Source organism: Marmota monax, unplaced genomic scaffold (assembly GCF_021218885.2).
Source record: "Marmota monax isolate L192 unplaced genomic scaffold, Marmota_monax_Labrador192_F-V1.1 WCK01_AAM20220418_F8-fsc00224, whole genome shotgun sequence".
NCBI lineage: Eukaryota > Metazoa > Chordata > Mammalia > Rodentia > Sciuridae > Marmota > Marmota monax.
The window spans coordinates 1,330,958-1,354,054 of record NW_026693937.1 but is presented as its reverse complement, the minus strand read 5'-3'; the positions used below and the strand labels follow the sequence as shown (position 1 = coordinate 1,354,054).

The following is a 23,097-nucleotide window of genomic DNA, read 5'->3' as shown; positions in this document are numbered from 1 at the left end:
ACCTAAGCCCCGGGGTTGTAAAGGAAAAACACCTGCCCTCCGTAAAAACAGTGACTATCCAGGGAGAGGAGGACACGCACAAGCCCTGCAGGAAGCTCAAGTTGATAAAGGAAACGAGAAGGAAGCTTCTACTGACTGTTGTTATCCCCACACCTCACTGAACTTCTCAGATTCCGTTCCTTAAAATTGGGAATAATAAGTCCTTAGTTACTCTATGTTGCTGTGGGGACCTCAAAGGACAAATCTCCCAGAAAATTGTAAATGGAAATTCAAAGTAGGGATTGCTGACTATCGACGTCACTGTGCTAATCCGCACATTTCCAAGATTGTTTCCTTCAGCTGTGCTACAGGAAAAGCGTCGAGCAGAGGACTAGACTAGAACGTTGAGACTCGTTAGCACCTTCTCCGGAAGAACGGGAAAGAAGCAGGTTTAACATAACGTGGAGGGGAATCCGGAGCCATCTCCAAAGTCAAAACTTGGGAAAGTGATACCCGCGGCCACGCGCGTCCTGCCATTCACTCCCTAAGCGCTGGACACCACCTATCTCTCCACTCCATCCCCGCCCCGAAATCCTACACCGGTCTAAAGCCTCGCGGACCGAATCGCGAGCGCTCCCTGGCGGCAGTCCACGGACACTGACTGCTAGGATCGCGAGGGGCGGAGCGGACGAACGAAGTCGAGGTAAGGGGGTGTGGTCTTCTCGCGGGAACTGATGGCGTCACCAGAGCGACGGGCCCGGAAGGAAGCAGCGTGCTGAGGGGTGTGGCGGTTTCTGCGGTTGCTCTGGGGTTCGGACGAGTACGGAGCGCCTGGAGGGACAGCCTGGTACGCGGCCCCCGCCCTGAAGTGCGCGCGCCCGGCCTCGTTGCGGCTTCTGGCCCGAGCTCAGCCTCGGTCCTCCGGAGCTCCGGCCTTAGCCGCCTTTCTCCCTCAGCCTGCCCCCTCGGGAGCGAGAAAGAAAACCCTTTCTGTCTCTTCCCTGCCCACGAGCTCCTGGAGGGACCGAGCGGAGGCTTTTGGAGCCCTTGGGACGCGCGACCCTCTCTCAGAGGAGAGCGGGGAAGGGGCGCGAGGTGGGGTGGAGGTGATTTCGGGGGTGGAAAGGGCATTTGCAAAAAGGACGCAACTACAGATCGGTAGCTAGAGGCGGCCACGGTAAAATAAGTGCCTCAGACATCTGCGTCCCAGTTATTTTAGACCCGGGAGGCAGAATCCATGCCTTGCGCTGATGGGCCCTGGCACTCCGACTGAACTTTGCTGTCAGTCATCTAGGTTCAAGGTTCAGGAAAAGAGTTTCTGAATGCCAGCTCTTTCACATCCAGGTGCCTGAACGCAGTTAGACCCAGGAACCCTCAGTCTCCCAGCCTGGGCCGTCCCGGTTTCTCCGAACGACAGGCTTAAGTGCAAAGGAAATGGGCAAGAGAGTGGCTTCAGTTCACAGTCCCATCCCGTTTAGGTCCAAATGAATAACTGGGAAGGTGAATGAAAGGCCAGAGGATCCCACTTTGGAACTTTGCTGCTTGCTGCTTCTGTCTCTAGCATCTGAAATGAGTAAATGATGGTTTCCTCTGAAATCGCAGGCAATTAGAACTGGGAGGCCCTGACCAGAATTACATAGCCACAACTGCCTGTCATTTGACATCCCCTGTAATTTGGGCCAGCATACTGCAGCTGGCTCCCTTCCCTTTACTAGTGTGAGGCTCCAGTAACGGCACATTCATGTTCACAGGAAGTTAAGGCTGTGTTCAGAACCCTGCCCAATTGGCACTGGTTCTTACTTGGACAAGGACTGAAGCCATTGCCTCTTCACTGTGATGGGGAACATAATTCCACTGTTAGGGAATGGGAATGTTGACTGAGAGCAAGGATGAAATGAGTTGTATATGTAGCCTTATGTTCCTACTACAGTAGGCTGCATATGAGTCACTTTCAGGGAGCCTCACTTGGTGAGGCACTCACTAGCATGGCTTTTCTCCTGCATGTCTGGCCATACACATTTTCCCACATCTTTTCCCTAGGATAAAGGTTCACTGATGGCTCAGTTGGGAGCAGTTGTGGCGGTGGCTTCCAGTTTCTTTTGTGCTTCTCTCTTCTCAGCTGTGCACAAGATAGAAGAGGGACACATTGGGGTATATTACAGGTAAGGCAGAGACAGGTAGAAACTTTCAACCTCCTGTTAAATGGCTCCCTTTTTTAGTTACTATAGCAGATTTTGCTAAGTTTATATATTATCGCATACAGCAGTGTTTTTAGATTGAGCTTTTTGTATCAGTGACCAAGACAAACCAGGTGTGTGAATATGCAAGTGTGTTTGTATGCATATTTAGAACTTCCCTTAGTATTGGTGATGGATAAATGTGTATATAGACTCAGAGACAAAAGCAGCACTCTTTCCTGATCATCCCTGAACTATTATCGTCTCAAACATACTTCTGGGAGGCTTGGCTCAACACTATCAGGTTACCTCTAGAAAAGCCATCTGAGTCCCAGTTCTTGATGGCAACTTGAGAAGATAGCCTACTTTGATAATTTGGGAGTCTCTTTTAGAATGAACATTGTGGGGAAAACAAAAGTTCTGCAAGTTGATCTGTATCAGTCAAGGCAAACCTTAAGATAATGGTTCCTACAATTATATCATTGTTTATGTTATTCTTTTTTTAATTAAATTTGACTTCACAGTGTAAAGCAAAGAAACACTTGTAAATCTTGGTTTGGTTTCCTTTTAGTATCCTCCATGGCCAAAGCTTTTGCTTTAAGTCTTTATGAACCTCTTCTTAAATGTGCCCTATGATGCTTATTTCTGGATTGCCAATAGCAACTTCTAAAACTCTGATTGAGTCTAGGGATGTAGCTAAGTGGTAAAAGCATGCTTAGCATGCACAAGGCTCTAGATTCAATCCACAGTGCCCCCCCAAAAAAAAAAAATTTAAAATTCTGATTGAATTCTCCCCTACTTTCTAAGGTCATTTTTAGTTTTTTCTCCCCACCATCAATTTATTTGTTCCCCAAACAGGTTATCATTACAAACAACCTGATTAGGAAGGTAACTCAATATTGTCAGATAAATATATTTAAATGACTTATAGTATATACATAAAATTATTCTTTTAGTTGGCCATGTCACTGAACTCTCAAAAACAATGCAATTAATTTATGGTGTATCACTTCATTTAAGTTCCCTAAAGAATTGCCACAAGCTCAACAGATGATGATTAAGTGAAAAAGACTTCCTCTCTTATCTTGAATATAGCCAGGGATTCTGCTGTCCCTTTTTTGCAGGGAAGCGGGGGTCGGTATTGGGGATCTAATACAGGGGCACTTTTCCACTGAGCTACATCCCCAGCTCTTTTTTATTTTTATTTTGAGACAGAGTCTCACAAAAAGATTTTTTTTGGTTGCTGAGCCTATCCTCAAACTTGGAATCCTGTCTCAGCCTCCGAAGTTGCTGGGATTAAAGGCGTGCACCATTGCACCCAGTTTACTGTCTTCATTTCACTTCACCCATGTGCCTGTTTTTCTTAGTGCAAAAGCTTACTTTCAGGCTTCCTAGTGTTGAAGCAAGAGGAAGAAAAGGATCTCTGGATGTGGCTGTGGCATGTGTCACTCTATATTAAATGTTTATAGGACTGAAGAGAAAGTTAGCCCGCGTGGTCTTAATGTAATACTGAACCTTCCTCTCTCTCCCTTCTCTGCAGAGGCGGTGCCCTGCTGACTTCCACCAGTGGCCCTGGTTTCCATCTCATGCTCCCTTTCATCACATCATATAAGTCTGTGCAGGTACACTTGGCTTGTGTGGTATGGTTGAATGACTACAAATTTGGATTGTTGATAATAACATGATTTGAAATTATTGAGCCATTGGATAAATAAAATGCCTTTTCAGAGACTGATTTAAGTATCACAAACACACATGGGTATGCAAACACAGTGAGGCTCTTGGAGCTTTACTTGATTATTGAAATAGCTGAACGGAATCATCATTGCCTTGCCTTGGACCATTAGCCCCATATGGAAATAATTTCTTCACTTCAAGACAAAACCAGAGAAGATTCTTCTGAAAATATAGAAGAAAAGTCTAGTGTATATGTATGTATGCCTGTGTTTTTTAGAGCACAGACTACCATGATAGATAGAAATAAAGCGTGGTAATTTTGCTGGTTCTTATTAAACTTCAGAAATGTGAAATAACTTTTTTAGGCGGAAGAGGGAAGCTGGATTAGTAAGGGGTAATAACATCTGAGGTAGGAGTAAAATGAGCTGTAGAATGCCCGGCACACCAGTAATTCCCAGCTATTAGGGAATTTGAGCAAGAAGATCACAAGTTCAAGACCAGCCCCAGCAACTTAGCCAGACCCTGTCTCAAAAGAAAAAAATAGGACTAGGGACATACTCAGTGGTAAAGCACCCCTAGGTTCAATCCCCAATACTAATAGAAAAAAAACAACAACCAAAAAGGTTATAAGTGACAGATCTCAACATGGCTAAGATAGACTAGACATCTCTGAGATATGTCCATGTAAGAAAAAATCAGATTTCAAGAATAACTTCTCAACTGAACCAGCAAAATGTCCTACAATACCTCATAGTCATTTTTCTTTTATGGTTTTAAAAATGTATTCAAGTATATTACCTCATTTGAGTTTGGTAGTAATCCTGAGGACAGGCTAAGCAGGTACTGAAGTCTAAGACAGGTTAAATAGGAATTTGCTGTTTCAAAACACACAGTTTAAGACTCCTAATCCAGGGTCTTTCACCTAAACCATTATTTCTCTGCCTGTTCAGATGTGGTTCCCTTACAGTGAAGGTAGGTTAGGTACCTTTATCTGGTTTAGATGCACATACTGTAAAGGGGGATTAGGTGAGTTATTCATGTTTAACAAAGGCAAAGTTTAACCCAAACAAGTAGTTAAGGACAAGGGTATTTGGGATTCCAAATAGTAAATTTCACTGTTTGTCACTGTCCATCTTAAAGTATTTGATGTTCCTCTGTTTCTAGACCACACTCCAGACAGACGAGGTGAAGAATGTTCCCTGTGGAACCAGGTAAAATACCCAGAATAAAGCTAAACCCCAATAAGTAAGGGAAAGGACTTTCTGAGTGGCTGAAGTAAGAGACAGTGACACTGTGTTGTGATGGTTTTATCATATTCCTGCCCCTCTATTCTAACTTGACCAAGTAATGGAGTGTAGTAGAAAGGATCCAAGAGGGTTTGGGAGGGGCTAGAATACCATGTTGAGAAATTGTTCTTAATAATGAATGTTTGAGGGGTTAAGGAAGGGCTGAACGAATATGATGGCAAAGCCAAAGTGAGAAACACCGTAAAATTCCACAGTGAACTTGTGTGTTCTGAAAACTTCTTTACCTTCCTTAGTCTACTCCCTGCAGTCCATTGCTTTCATCAAAAGGCATTGCTGATTCAAAAGATATGAACTGCTCTTTTCTTACTGATATCCCAAAAGTATCACTAGTTCTTGTGGAGGTATTTTTGGGAGGTGTAATTTCTCAGATCAGGTTGTTGATATGAGCTCTGATGTCCCACAAATATTCTGCTCCTTTTCTGCCAGTCACACATCTTATGCTATCTGGAGATTGCACAATATTCCAGAACTTATTAGTGACTTCTTTGTCCCTTCTTCCTCCAATAGTGGTGGTGTGATGATCTACTTTGACAGAATTGAAGTGGTGAACTTCCTGGTACCAAATGCAGGTATTCTTCCAGTGTACCCTCTCCACTCGCTTAATTCCCCCATATCTGCCTGTCTCTTGGTGTGTCAGGAAGGGACAGTTGCTGTGTCTTAGAAAGTTTGAGGAGTTTGGAATCTTACATTTTCTTATACTGAACTCTCTCCTCCCTCACCCAGTGTATGATATAGTGAAGAACTATACTGCCGACTATGACAAGGCCCTCATCTTCAACAAGATCCATCACGAGCTGAACCAGTTCTGCAGTGTACATACACTTCAAGAAGTCTACATTGAGCTGTTTGGTAAGAAAGTCCCCCTTCCCCGTTCATACCAGGCTTTAGGAATCCTACATCACCCCACTACCTGCTTCCTAGCTCCCACAAGATAAGATAGATAGTATTTAGGAACTCGTTCCTAAGGAGTTCCTGGAAAATATTAATGTCAATGAAAGAAGATCCTTGAAAAAAAAAACAATAGTAGAATAGAGTATTCACTTTTGACTGGATTCAGAGAACTGGAACGGAAAAGTGTTTTCTCTTCCCCTAAAATATCATTCTGTAATGAAGATACCATCATTTCTAGAAGAACCTTAGAGGTTATCCTCCCAACATTCTCATTTTAAGATAAGTGTACTGAGGCCCAAAGCAAGAGAGTTATGAGCTAATTGCTAGTTGGTAGCAGAGCTGAAACTAGAACCTTTCTCTGCTGGCTATTAATTCAGTGTTCTCTATGTACCACACCACACCAAGTGAAGGGCCCCAGGGATGGGTGATGAAAATGCTATGGTTCTATAATTCTAAAAGTGAGACAAGAATTTAACTTTTTACAGTTCTTAGAACCTTTATGTTTTGCTACCCCCCACCCCCGCCAATGCCACTCTGTCCCTAAAGAGATGAACAGGAAAATGGTTTAAAGAAAAAGGATCCACACACTTAAGTTGACACCTTTGTCCTTTTTACCTGATCAAAGGAAACCCAACCTGACTTTAGCAACAAAGGAAGGAGACATTTCAGTAATTGTTACAGCTCCTTTATGGTATTCTGTTTAAACTTGCTTCTAGAATTTTCTAGTAGCCAATGATAGAAGTAAATGAATTTTTCTTGATACTAACACTGGATGATGATTTTTCCCTGGAGTCCATATAAAAAGGCCCCTATGTGGGTTTTTGGGTTTTTTGTTTTTCTTTTGTCTTGTTTTGTGTTACCAGAGATGGAATCAGAAACCTTGTGCATGCTAGGCAAGTACTCTGCCACTGAACTACACCTCAAACCTAAAAATATTTTTTATTAATGGACAGAAGGAGGAATCATTTATATTGCCTGTGACCATTTGCTTAGACAAATAACCTTTTGCTTTGTCTAAGATTTAGGAAATCATCAGAATCACTTTATTTTTATGCAGTGGAAAACTGAATGTAAATTCATTTTATGGGGTTTGTATTCTTTCGTTGTTTTTGGAATTGTACCTTCAAGGAAAAACTGGAAAATTTGCTATTGATTTTTTTTTACCTCAAACTAATAGAATTTTATGAAATATTTATTTTCTCTCTAGCCATTGTTTGAGAATAGTGCCTTTGATGAATATTTTGAAGCATTTGAAACAACAAAAGAGAAAGAAATCCTAATGTCCCTGAAGAGAAAATTAAAATACTAAATTGTCTTGTATTTAAATACTTTTTACTGTGTTATAGATAAACTTGGTAGCTCAGTGAAGTGTGGCTTTTATACAGAGGAACCAGGAAAGTGTATTTGCTTTGATACTTTTTTCTTTCTGAATTTCAGTCTTGCTGGCAAGCACTGTTTTTTTACTTAGAATCTGTGTATATTCATAAAGGAGAAATTCATATCTCTAATGTTCCTTGAACTACTCAGAACTCTCTCAGCCTCATCTTTAAACATGACTCTGCATTATTTTTATCACTTTTTACTATGCTACATCTTCTTTGACCATTTTATAATAATAGTTTCTAATACTTGTTCAGAACTTTACCTGAAGAACCGCTTGTGTTTACTTCGTAATATGATTTTTTTTTAAGAGAGAGAGAGAGAATTTTTTTTAATATTTATTTTTCAGTTTTCGGTGGACACAACATCTTTATTTTATTTTTATGTTGTACTGAGGACCAAACCCAGCATCGCGCGCATGCCAGGCGAGCGCGTTACCGCTTGAGCCACATCCCCAGCCCAGTAATATGATTTAATTAGAATTTATCAATATCAGTATAACATATAAGCAACTTACTATCAGTATTACTGAAATGCTTTGCAAAATATTTCTTCTAGATTTCCCCAGTAAGTTACTAGCCCAGGGCAACAGTTTTCTACCTTGACTCAGATATAATTTGGTCTGATAAATTACCATAGTACTTGCCTAGCATGCACAAGGCCCTGGATTCAATCCCCTACACTGCCAAAAAAAATAAATAAATAAGGGGTGCAGGACACCCTTATGTTTCTGGGCTTTGCAGTATGATATTATTAGGAAGACCTTTTGCCTATGTTCTTAAGCTGCTATTTTCATTTGTACTTTACCTCCATCCCACCCTCCCTAGTCTAGAAAGTATAACATTTCCTTTTTGTGTGTGTTTATTGATTCCAGACCAGATTGATGAAAATCTCAAACTGGCTTTGCAACAGGACCTGACTTCAATGGCCCCTGGGCTTGTCATCCAAGTAAGCATTGCCACAGTGGGAGAATACGGTCATCTCTTCCAAGGGATGTCCTTTTTATGCAGGAATATGTAGGCTCTGTAGGAGTTTATATAATCTTTCCACCCTCACTTTCCCATTGTTCGCTATTTGTATCTTTCTCCAGGCTGTGCGGGTGACAAAGCCCAATATACCTGAGGCCATTCGCAGGAACTACGAGTTGATGTGAGTATGCCCTAGGCCTAACTGACCACCACACTCTACCACCTCCCACCTTTCCCATCTCAGAGTTAACCAAAACTGTGCCAGGCTTTTTGGTTATTCCCTTTCTTGAGCATTTATGATAGCCTACTCCACTGTTAGATTACACAGGCATGTCACTGCCCTCACAGGGACTCCTTAACTGAGAGAATGAGCTGTGTGGAGCAGGATGCTTTTAAAAGGCCTGGGGCCTTCTTCATGTTCAGTGGCTCATGCTAAATATGGAGATAGGAGGGAAAGATGAGTAAGTAGATAGCAGGTCCATTTGACTAAAAGTACATTTTGTTTTGTTTTGAGATGGGATTAGGCTAGGCTTAAACTCCTAGGCTTAAGCAGTCATTCTGCTTCTTCTGTGTAGCTGAAGCTATAGGCATGTACCTTCATGCCCAGCTGTTACATTATGTTTAATTTCCTATAAATGAGTTAGCTTGGAAGAGAAAGAGCCACTATCTGCAACAGATCAGCCTTTACCTGGGCCATTAAACATTCTTCCAGGAGAGAGCAAGAAATTAGAGTGTGCTTTTCCTCACTGAAAGAGTTTGGCTTCTCCAGGGGACAGTGAAGTTCTGCAGCGGCTTTTCTATTATAGCCTCACAGCTGCATATTTTTCCCCCTCAGGGAAAGTGAGAAGACAAAGCTTCTTATTGCAGCCCAGAAACAGAAGGTGGTGGAGAAGGAGGCTGAGACAGAGCGGAAGAAGGCCCTCATTGGTCTGAATGTGGTTCTGTGATCTCCCTTTCAGGGTGGAAGGGCTGGAAATGATGGGAAGATGCAGGGAAGGCCCAGGCATGAATAGACTACATAGTCTTCCAAAACATTTCCACCATGCCAGAGTGGCATTCATGCCCCAGAAGCAAAGTTGAAACTGTTAGATCATGGCCAGGGTAATGAGTTTTGAGTTTCTACCCATTTCATAAATGGAAGGAGCCCTTTCTATTAGTCATAAGTCATAATAATAATAATGGCTGACACTTAATGGGAACTTACTATGAGTCATGTTCTTCTCTAAGCACTTCATATGTGAAGGAACTAAGTCCTCACAACTGTCATGTGAAGTAGCTACTGTAATTGGTCTTATTACCTGAACTGAAGCAGAGAGAAGTTGAATAACAGAGTCCTGTGGCAAGTAGAGGTGGGACTGGGGTTCAAGTTCAGAGATTCTTGCTCTAGACTGTGCTCCTGATCACTACACTGCATTATCAACAACCAACCCAACTACTTCCTAAAGTGTCCTTAAAATATTATTTGGGAAGAAGTATACCTGTAACTTGGGAGAGAAGTCAGGACTTGTTCCTCACCTTCTTCAGAGAAATGATTCTTCTCCCTGGGGCCAGTTACTATTGGTTACTATCTTGCACTGATGATGTGCTGCTACACTCACTCCTCATTCGATCTCTGCCCACATGTGCCTGTCACAGGTGCCCTATGGGGAAAGCAGCTCTCCATATGAACATATCCATTGTCATGCACAAGGCACTCAGATCAGGTAGAAAGTGAAATTAGTCAAACTTGAAGTGTCAGAGCTGTAAGTCTTTTCTCAACTTCATTTATAGAAGCAGAAAAAGTAGCTCAGGTTGCAGAAATCACCTATGGGCAGAAGGTGATGGAGAAGGAAACTGAAAAGAGGATCTCAGAAATTGAAGGTAAGCAGAAGTAACATTGATGCCTGAGTTTGACTCAGCCTCTATTTTTTGGCAAGTGGGTGAGAGAGTTGTTTCCTTTGCTTTTTAGTCTCTGTTTCTAGGATGTCATAATCTCTCTGAAACGTGTGTTTTACTCTGTGCTTAGACTCAAGTTTGGATATTTCAGCCAGGATAACATTCAGCATTCTACTTTAGAGAGCATTCATTCATTCAGCAAATTCTGGTTGAGTGCCTTTGTGTGCCAGGCATTTTATGAAATATAAGGAAAAGGGAAGTCATTGTCCCTGCTGTTTTGGAGCTCACAGTTTAGCAGGGGCCTCTGAGCATTGGGAGTAAACTTAGAAGCTGGGCCAGAATAGCAGCTGGTCCCCCTTGCCTCAGCCACCCACTCCTTTAAAATCAGTCCATGCCATTATTTTGATCTTTAAGTCTGCTCTCAAGGTCTAAGCAGATACTAAGTTGGCTTTGAAGAAAATATGTTTTTTTAAAGCCTGGCATGGTGGCACATGCCTGTAATCCCAACTACTCAGGAGGCTGAGGCAGGAGCATCACCAGTTCAAGGGCAGCAACTTAGACACTGTTTCAAAATAAAAATAAAGAGGGCTGTGAATGCAGCTCAGTAATAATAAAGTGCCCCTAGATTTAATCTCCAATACCACACACCACAAAAAAAAAAAAAGAGAGAAAGAAAGAAAATTCAAAACCAACAACACTAAAGCTAAAGTGTTTTCTTTGCTAGTTTTTCTGAATATCATTCACCTTCAGTTCCTGCTCCTAAGCCTTCACCTCTTTCCCACTACCCACCTTTTATCTCTTGTGGTCCTTTTGTCAAGCAAATTTTAGGACAAAAATGGATCCTTCGGCTACAAAGTGTTTTGTCCGGTTATATTCATTATGGGACTTGTAAGGTTTTCAAGGACCCACTGAGGAGCCAGTTAGGATTTCACAGATCAGTGGCTTCTTATTCAGGATCTCTTAGCAAAACAGCAGTTTTGTTTTGTTTTGTTCTCAGTACTGGGGATTTGGGATTGAATCCAGGGATACTGTACCACTGAGCTGCATTCCCAGCTCTTTTTGTGTTATTTTATTTCTGGCTTTGAACTTGTAATCCTCCTGCCTCAGCACCCCCAAGTAGCTAATATTATTGGCATGTGCCACGGCACTCAGCTAAACGATACATTTTTATTTTTTATATATACCTGTCATCAGGTACTGAGGCCAGTTGAATTTTCCCATGGCAGCCAGACTACAGCAAGACTACAGGTTCCTTCACCCTAGGGTCATGCTGAAGGCATGCAGTTAAGACCCCCACAGACTGACCTTTCTCCCCAGGTGTTTTGCTACAGATATTACATGTGGCTGACCTCATTCCCAGGGCAAGGGGGCACACATCAAAAATTTTTCATCAGCTTGACAGAAAGCTAGTTCCAACTAAGTCAAGAGGCATATCACTTACAGAGTGGGATTAAATAGATCTGAATCCAGACATGTATTAGTCTTGACACTGTATGTAATTCTCTCTAGAGTTGTGCCAGCTTAATCATTGTTAATTAGAAATGTATTTTCCCTGTATTGGCTTTTTGTTGTTGTTGTTGTTTGGTACTGGGGATTGAACTCAAGGGCACTCGGCCACTGAGCCACATCCCCAGCCCTATTTTGTATTTTTTATTTAGAGACAAGAGTCTCACTGAGTTGCTTAATGCCTCGCCATTGCTGAGGCTGGCTTTGAACTAGAGTTCCTCCTGTCTCAGCCTCCCAAGCCACTAGGATTACAGGCATGTGCCACTACACCTGGCTCCGGTACCGGGGTTTGAATCCATGGGTACTCGACCACTAAACAATGTTTCTAGGCCCTCCCCTCCTTTTTTTAAATTTAAGACAGGGTCTTCCTAAGTTGCCCAGGTTAGCCTAGAATGTACAATCCTCCTACCTCATCCCCCCAAGTCAATGATATTGCCGGCATGGGCACTGCTCTTGGGCTATAAATATTTTTAAATAATTGATAGGAATGGGAAAGACAGTAGAATGAATCAGACATAACTTTCCTATGTTCATATATGAATACATGTCCAGTGTAACCAGTGTAACTCCACATCATGTACAACCACAAGAATGGGAAGTTTTGCTCCATGTGTGTATGGTATGTTAAAGTACATGCTACTGTCATGTATAACTAAAAAGAACAAATAAAAAAAGAAATAACAAGGAAATGATTTTGGAAAGGAATTGAACAATTTTGTATTGATGGTATTCAGTTTTAAGGTGAATCATCCACTGGCTATATTCAGAGCCGCCTTTGGGCTTCACTTGCTTTTGCTAAGTAGCAGGAGAGGGATAGGTGGAGAGCTCTGAAACTAAGGCCTGAGGCAGGGACCCACTGCTTTGTTTCACAGATGTGGAGCTACAAAAAAAGGAAGCATGTGGAAATAGGAAGTGTCTCTGGGTAGCTGTACTTTTTTAGGTTATGCTGTCAACATGTATGATTTTGCCCCCAGCAACAGACTTGTACATAATTAGTCCCCATCCTAGGTAGGTACTTTCAAAGCACTTTTTCATCTTTGGTTGATCCTTACACCAGCTAGTGTGAAGTGCCAAAAGAATCCAAAGCAGGGGCTTGGGATGTGGCTCAAGTGGTAGCGCGCTCGCCTGGCATTCGTGAGGCACTGGGTTCGATCCTCAGCACCACATAAAAATAAAATAAAGATGTTGTGTCCACTGAAAACTGAAAAATAAATATTAAAAAAATTCTCTCTCTCTCTCCACTCTCTCTCTCTTAAAAAAAAAAAAAAAAAAAAAATCCAAAGCAGAGAGAGAGAGAGAGAGAAGGGCGGAGGTGGGGGGAAACAATCTCCCCAAGGTTATAGAGGCAAAGAGGCAGAGCAAGAGTTATAGGGGCAAGAACCACAACAGTCCCTCCAACCTCCCAGTGCTAGGGATCAAACCCAGGGCCTTGCACATGTTAGGCAGGTGCTGTCACTGAGCTACATCCCCATCCCCCAGAACATAGTCTTCTGTTAGACTCTGCATTTCCTGCAAAGTCCAGTTTTTGCACTTCATCCAATTTCCTACATTCCTTCCCCCTCAGATGCTGCATTTCTGGCCCGGGAGAAGGCAAAAGCTGACGCTGAGTGCTACACTGCTTTGAAAACAGCTGAAGCAAATAAGGTAAAGGCCCAGCACAGCCTGATGAAGACGTGTCTTTAGATTTGGGTTTATATTGCTTGAGAGTATCTGGTATTAAATGACTGTCACCACCTAGAGCCCCTTGGGGCCAGAATTGAGGACTCAATTTTGTGTGGACTTAATTTTGAGGACTTAATTTTGTGTGGGTCAGGTATTTTCCTTTGATAGGAGTTTTTATAGAAATTTAATTTTTGATGTTAAACATAGAAATTTCTACAGCTCTTGCCACTCTGTCTTGAAGAGCTTAAATTACTTCCTCCTAAAAGAAATGGCTCCACTGTTACTAATATAAACAAGGAGCCCATGGAAAGTAGAAAGGGGCATATTTCTTTGATAGAAACTCTTTGCATATGAAAATTGAAGGGGTGCTGCCAAAAATTTTCTCCAATATAATCCCACTTAAGGCTTTACTTTTTGTCACAGTTGAAGCTGACACCAGAATATCTACAGCTGATGAAGTATAAAGCCATTGCTTCCAACAGCAAGATTTACTTTGGCAAAGACATCCCTAACATGTTCATGGACTCTGCAGGCGGTATCAGCAAGCAGTATGAGGGGCTAGGTGACAAGCTGAGCTTTGGCGAAGAAGATGAGCCTCTGGAGGCAACCACACCAGAGAATTGAAAAAAAAAATTATACAACTTCAGATGACACTTACAGAGATCTTTATTTTTTAAGATGAAACAGACTGCTCCTTCCTCCCACACTACCTTCTTTGACTCTTCAAGTTACTATGGTGAAAAGAAGAAAAGGACTTAAATCTGTTCCCCTTCTTGGGAAGGGAGGGTAGGGATTGATGATTTGGGGTTTTATTCAGGTAAGTAGGTTGTATCTGGCTTCTGATAAGATTATAAACCATGGGTTTGACCTCTGACCTGCAGGCACCAATTTAGTCCCTTTGAAGTTGACTTAATTAGGAATGTTGTCACTAAAGGGTGGGAGAAGTAGGCTCTTGCCTCCTGGTGATTTGATTTTCCTTATTTGGGAAAATACAGTTCACCATTCGTACCCCCACCTCCAAGGCAGAAGTCTGTGGGGGAGGCTTACAACTGAACAAACATGCACTTGTACATTTGCCAGTGGAAAAACAGCTGCAGAGAATGTTTGGCTTCCCTGGCATTTTTGTCAGTGCGTGTATGGGTTATTTTAGAAGCAAGCTTTTTTTGAGCCCTCTGAAGGAAGAACTGGTGCTAGGTTTTGCAAAATTTTCTATACACTATGCTCCTTGCCCTAGGGCTCAAGAGTGGTGGTTTCTGACTACATTTCCAGAGTCAGGGCTTGGTTACGACCACACATTCTTTTAGAAACTTTTCATTTAATCTGTGATTCAGTTTTTTCTTCTCAAATAATCTCTCTGTTGGCTCCACTTAGCATCAAGAAGATAGGAACAAACAACTCAAGTGGCTTACTAGTTGCTAAAGTGGGATCATTATACTATTAGCCACTGTAGTACCTGCTTGGCAGATTATGTATGTACCTTGAAATCAAGTGTCTTTATTGTTGTGGCGATTCTTCATTGAAGAGCTCTGACACCATGTATGGAGGAGGAAGAAGGGTCAGCCAAGAGATTTCTGAAGTCCTAATGTTTATGGCTCCTATTTGGTGTTTATCTGACATGGTGATAAAGGGAGTCTATTCTCTAAGTAGTGTATGTTTTTAAATCCTGGGCTCCCAGACAGCCACACAGAGGTTGGACTGAATGTTAACTCTCCAGAGACATCTGTGTGGATATATGTCAAAGTTCATGCCGTGTTCCTGTGCTGAGTCCCTGGTCTACATCAATATCTGTTCAAAATGTTTTCTTTTTCATTCCTAGTTGAAAAAATTATGAGTCACTCTGGAAGATTCAGGATGGGGGAGAGCAAACATGAAAGAAAGGTTTTTCTTGTATCCTGAAACTAATGTTTTGTGGGTAGGGAATCCAACATGTATAGCTCATGAGTGGTGTACAGAATTAAGTGAAGAGCAGCTATCTGGAGTTAATTTGCAAGTGTATTGGTATGCTAAGTGACCATTATCAGCCCTGGTTTAGGATTTTGTCTAGCTGCCCCTACCCCAAAGAAAGAGCAGAAATAAAAATTCCTACTGTACCACTCTTCCCTCTGTGAATACTAGCAGTGATACTTTCTGGCACCAATCCCCACCTCATTTTTAGTCCCATGCCCAGACTTCTATTTTATCGAGTAGTCCTAGAACTCAGGGTGGCTTGCTCGTAAGTAGCACCAGGCTTGTCAGGAAATGTTCAGCCTGCCTAGAAAGAAAGATGCAAAATATTACCTCCCCTTACTTTAAATGTTGCCCTTCTCTGTTCTCATTCCTGGCCCTGAGGATTCTCAAACCACAGTCCTCATTTTGCTTTGTTCAGGCAGCAAAATGTTTCCCAGTAGGGATGGATTTTAATGTGCTTAAGACTTCTTACTTGCAGAAGGTCCATCTCCCCATTATTAAAATGCATTCATCCTCCTTTCATTTCAGTGCTGTTAGTCACTTATTAGGAGCAGCATGACACAGCCAGCATCCCCTGTTTACATATATGTCTGTTCTGGTCTGAATTATTCCACATGGGCCTCAGAAAACACCATCTCACCACAGTAGATTCAGGAGCAGTGTTATCTCAGCCTCTAAATAGCACACTTTCCTCAGGTTTGTTTTAACTTGAAAGTCTCTCCTGTACCAACATCCTGTGATAGTTTGTCCCTTGACCACAAAAGAGCCTCAGTAAGTCCTGTTGCTGCAACTACCTTCCACCAGATTAATGTTGCTTCCTCTTTAAACAAAAAATATAAATGTTGTCACGCTCATTAGCATAAATCCAGTGGTTGTGGGTATCTGTCTGAACAGTAAAATCATGGAAGTCAGCTGTCTCCTTTAACCTTGGGTAACTAACCCATCTTTATTGTTTTAACACTTACTAGAAAATCTGATCTTCAAACATTTGAATTCTAAACATAAAATGTGATAGCCTGCAGTGTTGTAGGCAGTGAAGTAATGGCTGCTATTTATAAGTGGAACTTCTATCAAAATAAGTAACTGTTTATAAAATTCAGTTTTTGTAGAATTTTCCCAAGGAATAGCACCTTGGTAGAATGTTTCTCATTAAAACTTTACAGAAATGATTCATATTCAGTACTGCTTTTAATCACTCTTTTAAATATAAGTACAGAATGTCTGTAAGGAAGCCAAAGTTTGTTAATTTTTATATAACTAAAATAAAATAGATTTGGAGGGATCTGTGTTCATATTAAGTTGAGAAAGAGGGAATCACTGAAGTTTAGCAATGTGTTGATCCCAAAAAAGGGAGATGTTTTATAAATGATCTTTGGCAGTTTCTATGAGTCTGTGTTTCCTTTAACACTGATAACTTTACCATTTAAAGAGAGTAGTTAAAGTCAGATGGTCATATTTACTGACTTTATGGAGTTTGAGAATAAACTGTATCCTTAGTGAATCGCAACTTTGTGTCTAAAAACTTAACCACTACTTCTTGGTTCTGTTCAATATGGTTCTAGCCACTGTTTTTATTGTTTTCTTATAAAAGAGATAATAACCATTCATTTGTGTTTGTATTTTCATTCCTTTCTTATCTCTGCTTTTGTACGGGCTAGTGATTGAATAATCAAAGTAATTTTTCAAAGAGCCCCAAGAGTTTAATGATCCCCTTTGTTACTGAGAAATAATTTCTTGTTATATTAATCATTCTATAAATGATACTGCCTTGGGTCGAAAGCTGGAAGAATTGTTTGGGACAACACAAAAAGCCTCATGAATTTATGTCTTAGTTTTATTTTCAGTCTGTCTAAATAAAATGAGTCTTTGGATTTATTTTTTATTAAAGTGAAATGTAGCAATTGCTAATATTAGGATAGGTGATATAAAGAAATAAAACATCCCTGGCTAGTGAGTTAAGTTATCCCTTAAAATATATTCAGATGAAAATCAATCTCATTATCAACACAGAAGCAAACAACTTAATTTGTGAATAAATTCTTGGCAGGTGTTATAGAGATTTGTCATTTTAAAGAATTAATACACCGAAGTTCTCCAAAGAGAAGGAATATTTTCAATTGACCCAAAATGCATTTTGATATCAATTCAGTGGGGAAGTCCCAGGCTCTGGTCTGGCAAGCTTCCTTGCCTGGTGTTGCCAGAAAGAACACAGGGTGGCTAGTTAAATGTAAATTTCAGACTAACAATAATTTTTAGTGTAAGTATATCCCAAATATTGTATGAGACATACTTATTTTTTAAAAGTATTTTTTAAAGTATGTTATTTATCTGAAAGTCCCATTTAACTGGGTATCCTATACTTTTATTTGTTAAATCTGACAACCTGAGTCCAGGCTTTCCTGGGGCTTCCAGACTTTCTTTATTGGCTCAAAGGCCCAATACACAAATAATATGAATTTGGAATTGAGTGAGTAAGATAAGAGTACCATTCCTGGAGTTACACTGCTTAGGTTCATATCCCTGCCCTACCACTTCCTAGGTGTGTGGTCTTAATATAAGCCTCTGTCTTCATCTATAAAATGTATCAAGTGAACTATAAGAAATAATTCATATGGAGGATTTTAGCATTGTTCTTAGCATGTGTAAGTGTTCAAAAAGAACTTTTACTCCTCTGGGAAAACAAGTCAGAAAGCACATAACTATTAAGTGGGTGCCACCAAGTAGAAAGTCAAATGTTTTTAAAAAAATAATAAGATTACAAATAGGATAGCATGTAGAGGAAGAAGGGAACATGGCCAGGCAGCAAATACAGTATTGAGAATACATACCTCTGTGGAAATGGAGAATGCAGAAAATAAGCTGGTTTGACCCTGTTGATAGGAATTGTGTGGTTCTGGGCTTCAATTAAAACAAACAGGGCTGGGGATGTAGTTCAGTGGTGGCACTTGCCTGCCATGTACAAGGGCACTGGGTGTTCCATCCCCAGTTCTGAATGAATAAATAGAAACCTGAAGATTCTAAAAAGAGAACAATGTTAAAACCAAGGTGGAGGGCGTGGCGGGGGGCGGCGGGGGATGTGGCTCAGCAGTAGAGTGCTTGCCCAGCATTCATGAGGCCTTAGGTTCAACCCCCAGCACTGGGGTTGGTGGTGAGAGAAACTCTCTAAAAAGTGAACTCACCAGTTGACCCCACAAAAGGCAAAAGGGAAATTTAACAACTTCACTGGGCTTTGTTGTTAGGTTTTGTTTTGTTTTGTTTTGGGCTGGTGGCGGGGAGAGGCACAGGTGATATTGGGGATAGAACTCAGGCCCTTTACCACTTAGTTACATCCCCAACCCCTTTTTTTTTTTTTTTTTTTTTTTTTTTTTGTAGACAGGGTCTCACTTAATTGTCCAGGATGGACTTGAATTTGCCATCTACTTCAAATAGCTCAGCCTCCAAGTAAGTAGCTGGGATCACAGATGTACACCTCTGCACCTGGCAGAGTATTTTAAAAGAATTTACATACATCTGGCTAAAGTTTGAAATAGGAATAAGTAGTTCCCTGCCAATAGAAAGTAAGTCCAGGGTTTAGCACAGATAACATTTTCTTCTCTGAAAAGTCTCAGAAATTGGGGGAAATTTTATGCTCTTTGGGATGGTCTAAATGTCATTCTTTCTATGTGAGAGATCAGATGATTTTTTAGGGCCCTCCCCAGGTCTACAATCTATACTGACATTTCAAAAGCCAAATATGACAGCATGTTTGTGCAGGAATTGCTGTCTTAGGCTACTCTGCCTGAATTCATTTAACCTGGGACATGGGCACTATGACTCCACTTCTCTTCAAAGTCAAATAACTAAGCAACACTAATCTTTTTTCTAACATCCCCCCCACCAAAAAAAAAAAAACAGAATTACTATAGGCTCAGGAAATAATTTTAAAATTTATATGCTTCTCTCATATAGAGGACCTAGGACTATAGAGGTGAATGTTTTTAAAAACTTGATGACATTTATGATGAATACCAAGTTTTAGATTATTCATAAAATCTGATGGCATATACCTGTAATTCCAGCTACTCCGAAGGACAAGGCAGGAGTTCGAGTTCAAGGCCAACTTGGGCAATATAGCAAGATTCTGTCTCAAAATAAAACTGTAAAAAAAAGGGCTGGGGATATAGCTCAGGTAAAACACAAAGGACTGAAAGTTCTGTTCAGTGGTAGAGCACTTGCTTAGCATGCTCAAAACTCTAGATTCAATCCCCAGCACCAAGAAGAAGAAGGAGAAGGAAAAGCAGAAGGAGAAGAAGATGATCTACTCCTTTTGGGTGTTTGGCTTCTTAATCTGTTTTTTCCTTTGTTTCTGCAAATTATGGGAAGAATTTAAAGACATATTACTGGTGCTGAAATAATTCTGGACTTGCATTTTTCAAGGATTATGTAGCAGGGGAGAGTAAAAGGTTAAGTTAGATAGTTGATATCCATCCAACTGAAGAAAAAACTAAAAAAGAAAACAAGGAGCTGGATGCAGTGGTGCATACCTGTAATCCCAGTTCTCAGGAGGCTGAGGCAGGAAGATCATAAGTTTGAGGTCAGCCTCAACAATTCAGTAAGGTCCTGTTTCCAAATGGTAAATAAAAAGGGCTGGGGATTTAAAATGCCCCTGGGTTTAATCCCCAGTACTACAAAAATAAATTCAAAAGCTAAATAATTTTAAACAGTAAAGAAGCTGGAATGTGAAACAATAATAGGACTAGGACCATTATCTTTTTTTTTTTCCTACTTCCATTTTCATAAGATCGTAGAGTGTTAGAAATGAAAAACATCTTAGAAATAAATCTACAGTAAAATCTCAACTCATCCTGGTCTCCTGTAAATTTCCTTTACAGAATAATGCCTCAACAAAGGCTCACTGAATAGGTAAGAAGGTGGAGGATGGCACTGCCTAGTAATTCACAGAAGAGAGAGACCTCATCTATTAGTGAAGATACAAACTGGACCAGTGGTATACACAGCAGGAGGATTGCAAGTTTGAAGACAGCCTCAGCAACTTACTGAAACCCTGTCTGAAAAATAAAATAAGGGCAGGGGGTGTAGTTACTTTTAAAATAAGGGTAGGGGATATAGTTACTTTGCTAAAACTCCCTGGGTTCGATCCCCACTAGTGGAAGGAAGGAAGGAAGGAAAGAAAGAGGGAAAGAGGGAAGGAAGGGACTACTTGTTATCATAGTGACCTATAACCTGAATTGCTATCACCATTAGATATTCCCTAGATCTATGAAGTATTTATGGTTTTTTTCTGTTTGTTTGTTTTTCTTGGTGCTGGAGATTGAACCCAGGGGTGCTTTACCACTGAGCTATACCCTGAGCCCTTTATATTTTTTTTTTTTTTTTATTCTGAGACAAACTCACTTAGGTGGTTAGGACTTGCTAAATTGGGAAGGCTGGTTTCAAACCCGTGATCCTCCTGCCTCAGACTCCCAAGGCAGGGATTACAGGTGTATGCCACTAAAGCCAGCATATTTATGGTTTTAAAATGTTTTCTTTAAAAGTATTTCATGCTCATCCTTTCCCTTCTCTATACATCCCTTCACCGCCATCTCCTTTGTTCCTTCCATCACTTCCTATCGGCTAGTTCTATACAATTTTGTGCCTCTACAACAAACAACTATTAGGCTTATTCCATGAAGGGCTATTCTGGTCACTTTTTAATGTTTACCACTTTGGAGTAAAAATATATCAACACTAGAGATACTTGAATACAATTACTCCTAATATCTTCAGCAATTCTAGTTTATAATCTAGTCATGTGTACCATGAAAAATGACCGTAGACTTCTCCAAAAGGAGTCTCATTGCAAGGATGTAAGGTTCTGTCCAAAACTATTTTCCCAGAGCAGAACATGTAAAATTCCATCTCACTTTCTGGAGTCTGGTGAGAAAAGGTATAAGAAGAAAAAGAATATTGCCTCTTCTTTCCAGAAATCTCTGAGTGAGCCCAATCACAAGACCAAAAAAGCAACCTAAAGGGCTAAAGAACAAACTTTAGCCTTTCTCCAACATAATAGCATCACATGTCATTAAACTGAATTGAGACTCTTTGAACAGTAATTGCAACCAAATTTGCTTTCCATAAAAGCAATCTCTTTCTACTTGCCATAGTACCTACTATTTTACCATAGGACTGTGTGGTGTTTATCTAGCTCATCAAATTTAGGACCCTATTTGCCAGAGAACTGGACAAACAGGAGACGGAAGAACTGGACTGTGTGCTGAGCTCATTCTTGTTGGCCTAAACCTGTCTGTCCTCTCCTTTGACAAGTGTGACAAGCAGCACTAGCCTACGCAGCCCTGACCACTTGTGTTATAGATAGCCCAAACTGAAGCAAGCTGTAAGTCAAAATTATACACTAGATTTCAAATACTAACTAAATTTTTTTTCCAAGAGTTAAAGCTGCTCTTTTGGTTTTTGTTTGTTTTGTACTGGGGATTGAATCTAAGGGCACTCTACCACTGAGCTACATCCCCAATCCTTATTAATCTTTAAAACAGGGTCTCACTAAATTTCGGGGGTTGACCTTGAACTTGGGGTCCTCCTGTTTTAGCCTCTGGTGTCGTTGGGATTATGGGTCTGCGTCACTGCAGCTTGCTTCATTGATTGCATGTTGCAATCTTACTTTGGATATATTGGGTTAAATAAATATATAATTTAATTGGTTTATTTTTTATAAGCACATGGGAAATTTTTGATTTCTGTGTGAACCACATATTTCTATAAGCAAGCACTGGTTTACAGGATGACAAAAATAACCATACATTTGAATCGTGCCTTGTCTTTGGAGTGTTCTTTTATATCTATTAAGGGTTTCTCACAAAAACCATCCAATATATTAAAAGCTATATCTCTGCTCTAGCAGGATCTAATCCTGGTCACTTCGTCTAGAATTTCAGTTTATAGAAACGGGCAAACCTTGTAATGCATTTTAAGGGAAGAGGACCCAAAGAACATGCTGCGGAGTTTGCCTCAAAGAAGTCCCTTGGGGGTAGGGAGCGGCAGGAAGGAGAAGACTGCAGACCGGGTACCCGAGGACTCTCGGCGGAGGCCTCCGGCACCCCGCGGCGGCCTCGGCACCCCGCGGCTGGGGGACCCAGCTCCCCTCCAGGCTTCCCCCTCCAGGCCCGCAAGCGACCTCCCCAAGATGGCCACTGCGAGGGGCGGGCCGTCCGCCTCGTGCCCGCCCCGCGCTGCCGCATATCGATTGGGTAAGACGACTTGGTGGAGAACTGTGATTGGGTCGCATGGCGGGAGTTGGGCGGGACCGGAAGGTCGTCCCAGCCCCTGGGTTCCGAGGGTCCCGGGCTCTGCGTCTGTCCCCGGGGAATGTGGAGAGCTGGCAGCATGTCCGCAGAGCTGGGAGTCGGGTTCGCATTGCGGGCAGTGAACGAGCGCGTGCAGCAGGCTGTGGCGAGGCGGCCGAGGGTGAGGAAAGGGCATGTGGGGGAACGATGGGCGGCCTCTGAGGAGGGGGACACCTGCGTGGGACTAGGTCGTCACGGTGACGCAGAAGTGTCTCCCCGAGGGGCGGGACCCGCAGGCGAAGCGTGAGCGAGGACTGCGGAGCCCCAGAAAGGCTAGCGAAGGATCTCCTCCGTGACCTCGAGTTGTGTCTGTTAGGTTCTCCAGAGGTTGGCTTTGTCGGTTCAAAAATTACCCACCACACAGTAAAAATGACTCGTCTCCAGATAT

General features: G+C 41.5%; 2 protein-coding genes across 4 annotated transcripts in view; both read left to right on the top strand.

The window, feature by feature from the left end:
- The first annotated feature begins 387 nt into the window (after nucleotides 1-387).
- Erlin2 (ER lipid raft associated 2) lies at nucleotides 388-16,974 on the top strand. 3 transcript variants are annotated; one of them, XM_046463875.2, is made up of 12 exons: nucleotides 388-682; nucleotides 2,020-2,141; nucleotides 3,697-3,778; nucleotides 4,998-5,044; nucleotides 5,648-5,709; nucleotides 5,864-5,989; nucleotides 8,286-8,359; nucleotides 8,502-8,560; nucleotides 9,215-9,306; nucleotides 10,150-10,239; nucleotides 13,325-13,404; nucleotides 13,846-16,974. In XM_046463875.2, the coding sequence occupies exons 2-12, from the start codon at nucleotides 2,035-2,037 to the stop codon at nucleotides 14,044-14,046; spliced, it is 1,020 nt and encodes a 339-aa protein (XP_046319831.1). In that variant the 5' UTR covers nucleotides 388-682; nucleotides 2,020-2,034; the 3' UTR covers nucleotides 14,047-16,974. The 3 variants fall into 3 exon arrangements, with proteins under 3 accessions (XP_046319831.1, XP_046319829.1, XP_046319830.1); XM_046463873.2 differs by lacking the exon at nucleotides 388-682 and adding an exon at nucleotides 699-826; XM_046463874.1 differs by lacking the exon at nucleotides 388-682 and adding an exon at nucleotides 836-1,074.
- Nucleotides 16,975-22,672: 5,698 nt separating this feature from the next.
- Plpbp (pyridoxal phosphate binding protein) overlaps nucleotides 22,673-23,097 on the top strand; it is a 28,810-nt gene continuing 28,385 nt past the window's right edge. Inside the window, exon 1 of the mRNA XM_046463818.2 lies at nucleotides 22,673-22,830. Within this exon, the coding sequence (XP_046319774.1) occupies nucleotides 22,732-22,830 (99 nt within the window). The 5' untranslated portion in view covers nucleotides 22,673-22,731. The remainder of the gene's footprint in view (nucleotides 22,831-23,097) is intronic.

Bases quoted from the DNA above. Each gene is read 5' to 3' on its own strand.
- Erlin2 (XM_046463875.2), top strand. From the start codon at position 2,035: ATGGCTCAGTTGGGAGCAGTTGTGGCGGTGGCTTCCAGTTTCTTTTGT. The intron at 5,045-5,647 runs GTAAAATACCCA...TTCCTCCAATAG, and splicing joins AATGTTCCCTGTGGAACCAG to TGGTGGTGTGATGATCTACT. The intron at 9,307-10,149 runs GTCTGAATGTGG...CTTCATTTATAG, and splicing joins GCGGAAGAAGGCCCTCATTG to AAGCAGAAAAAGTAGCTCAG.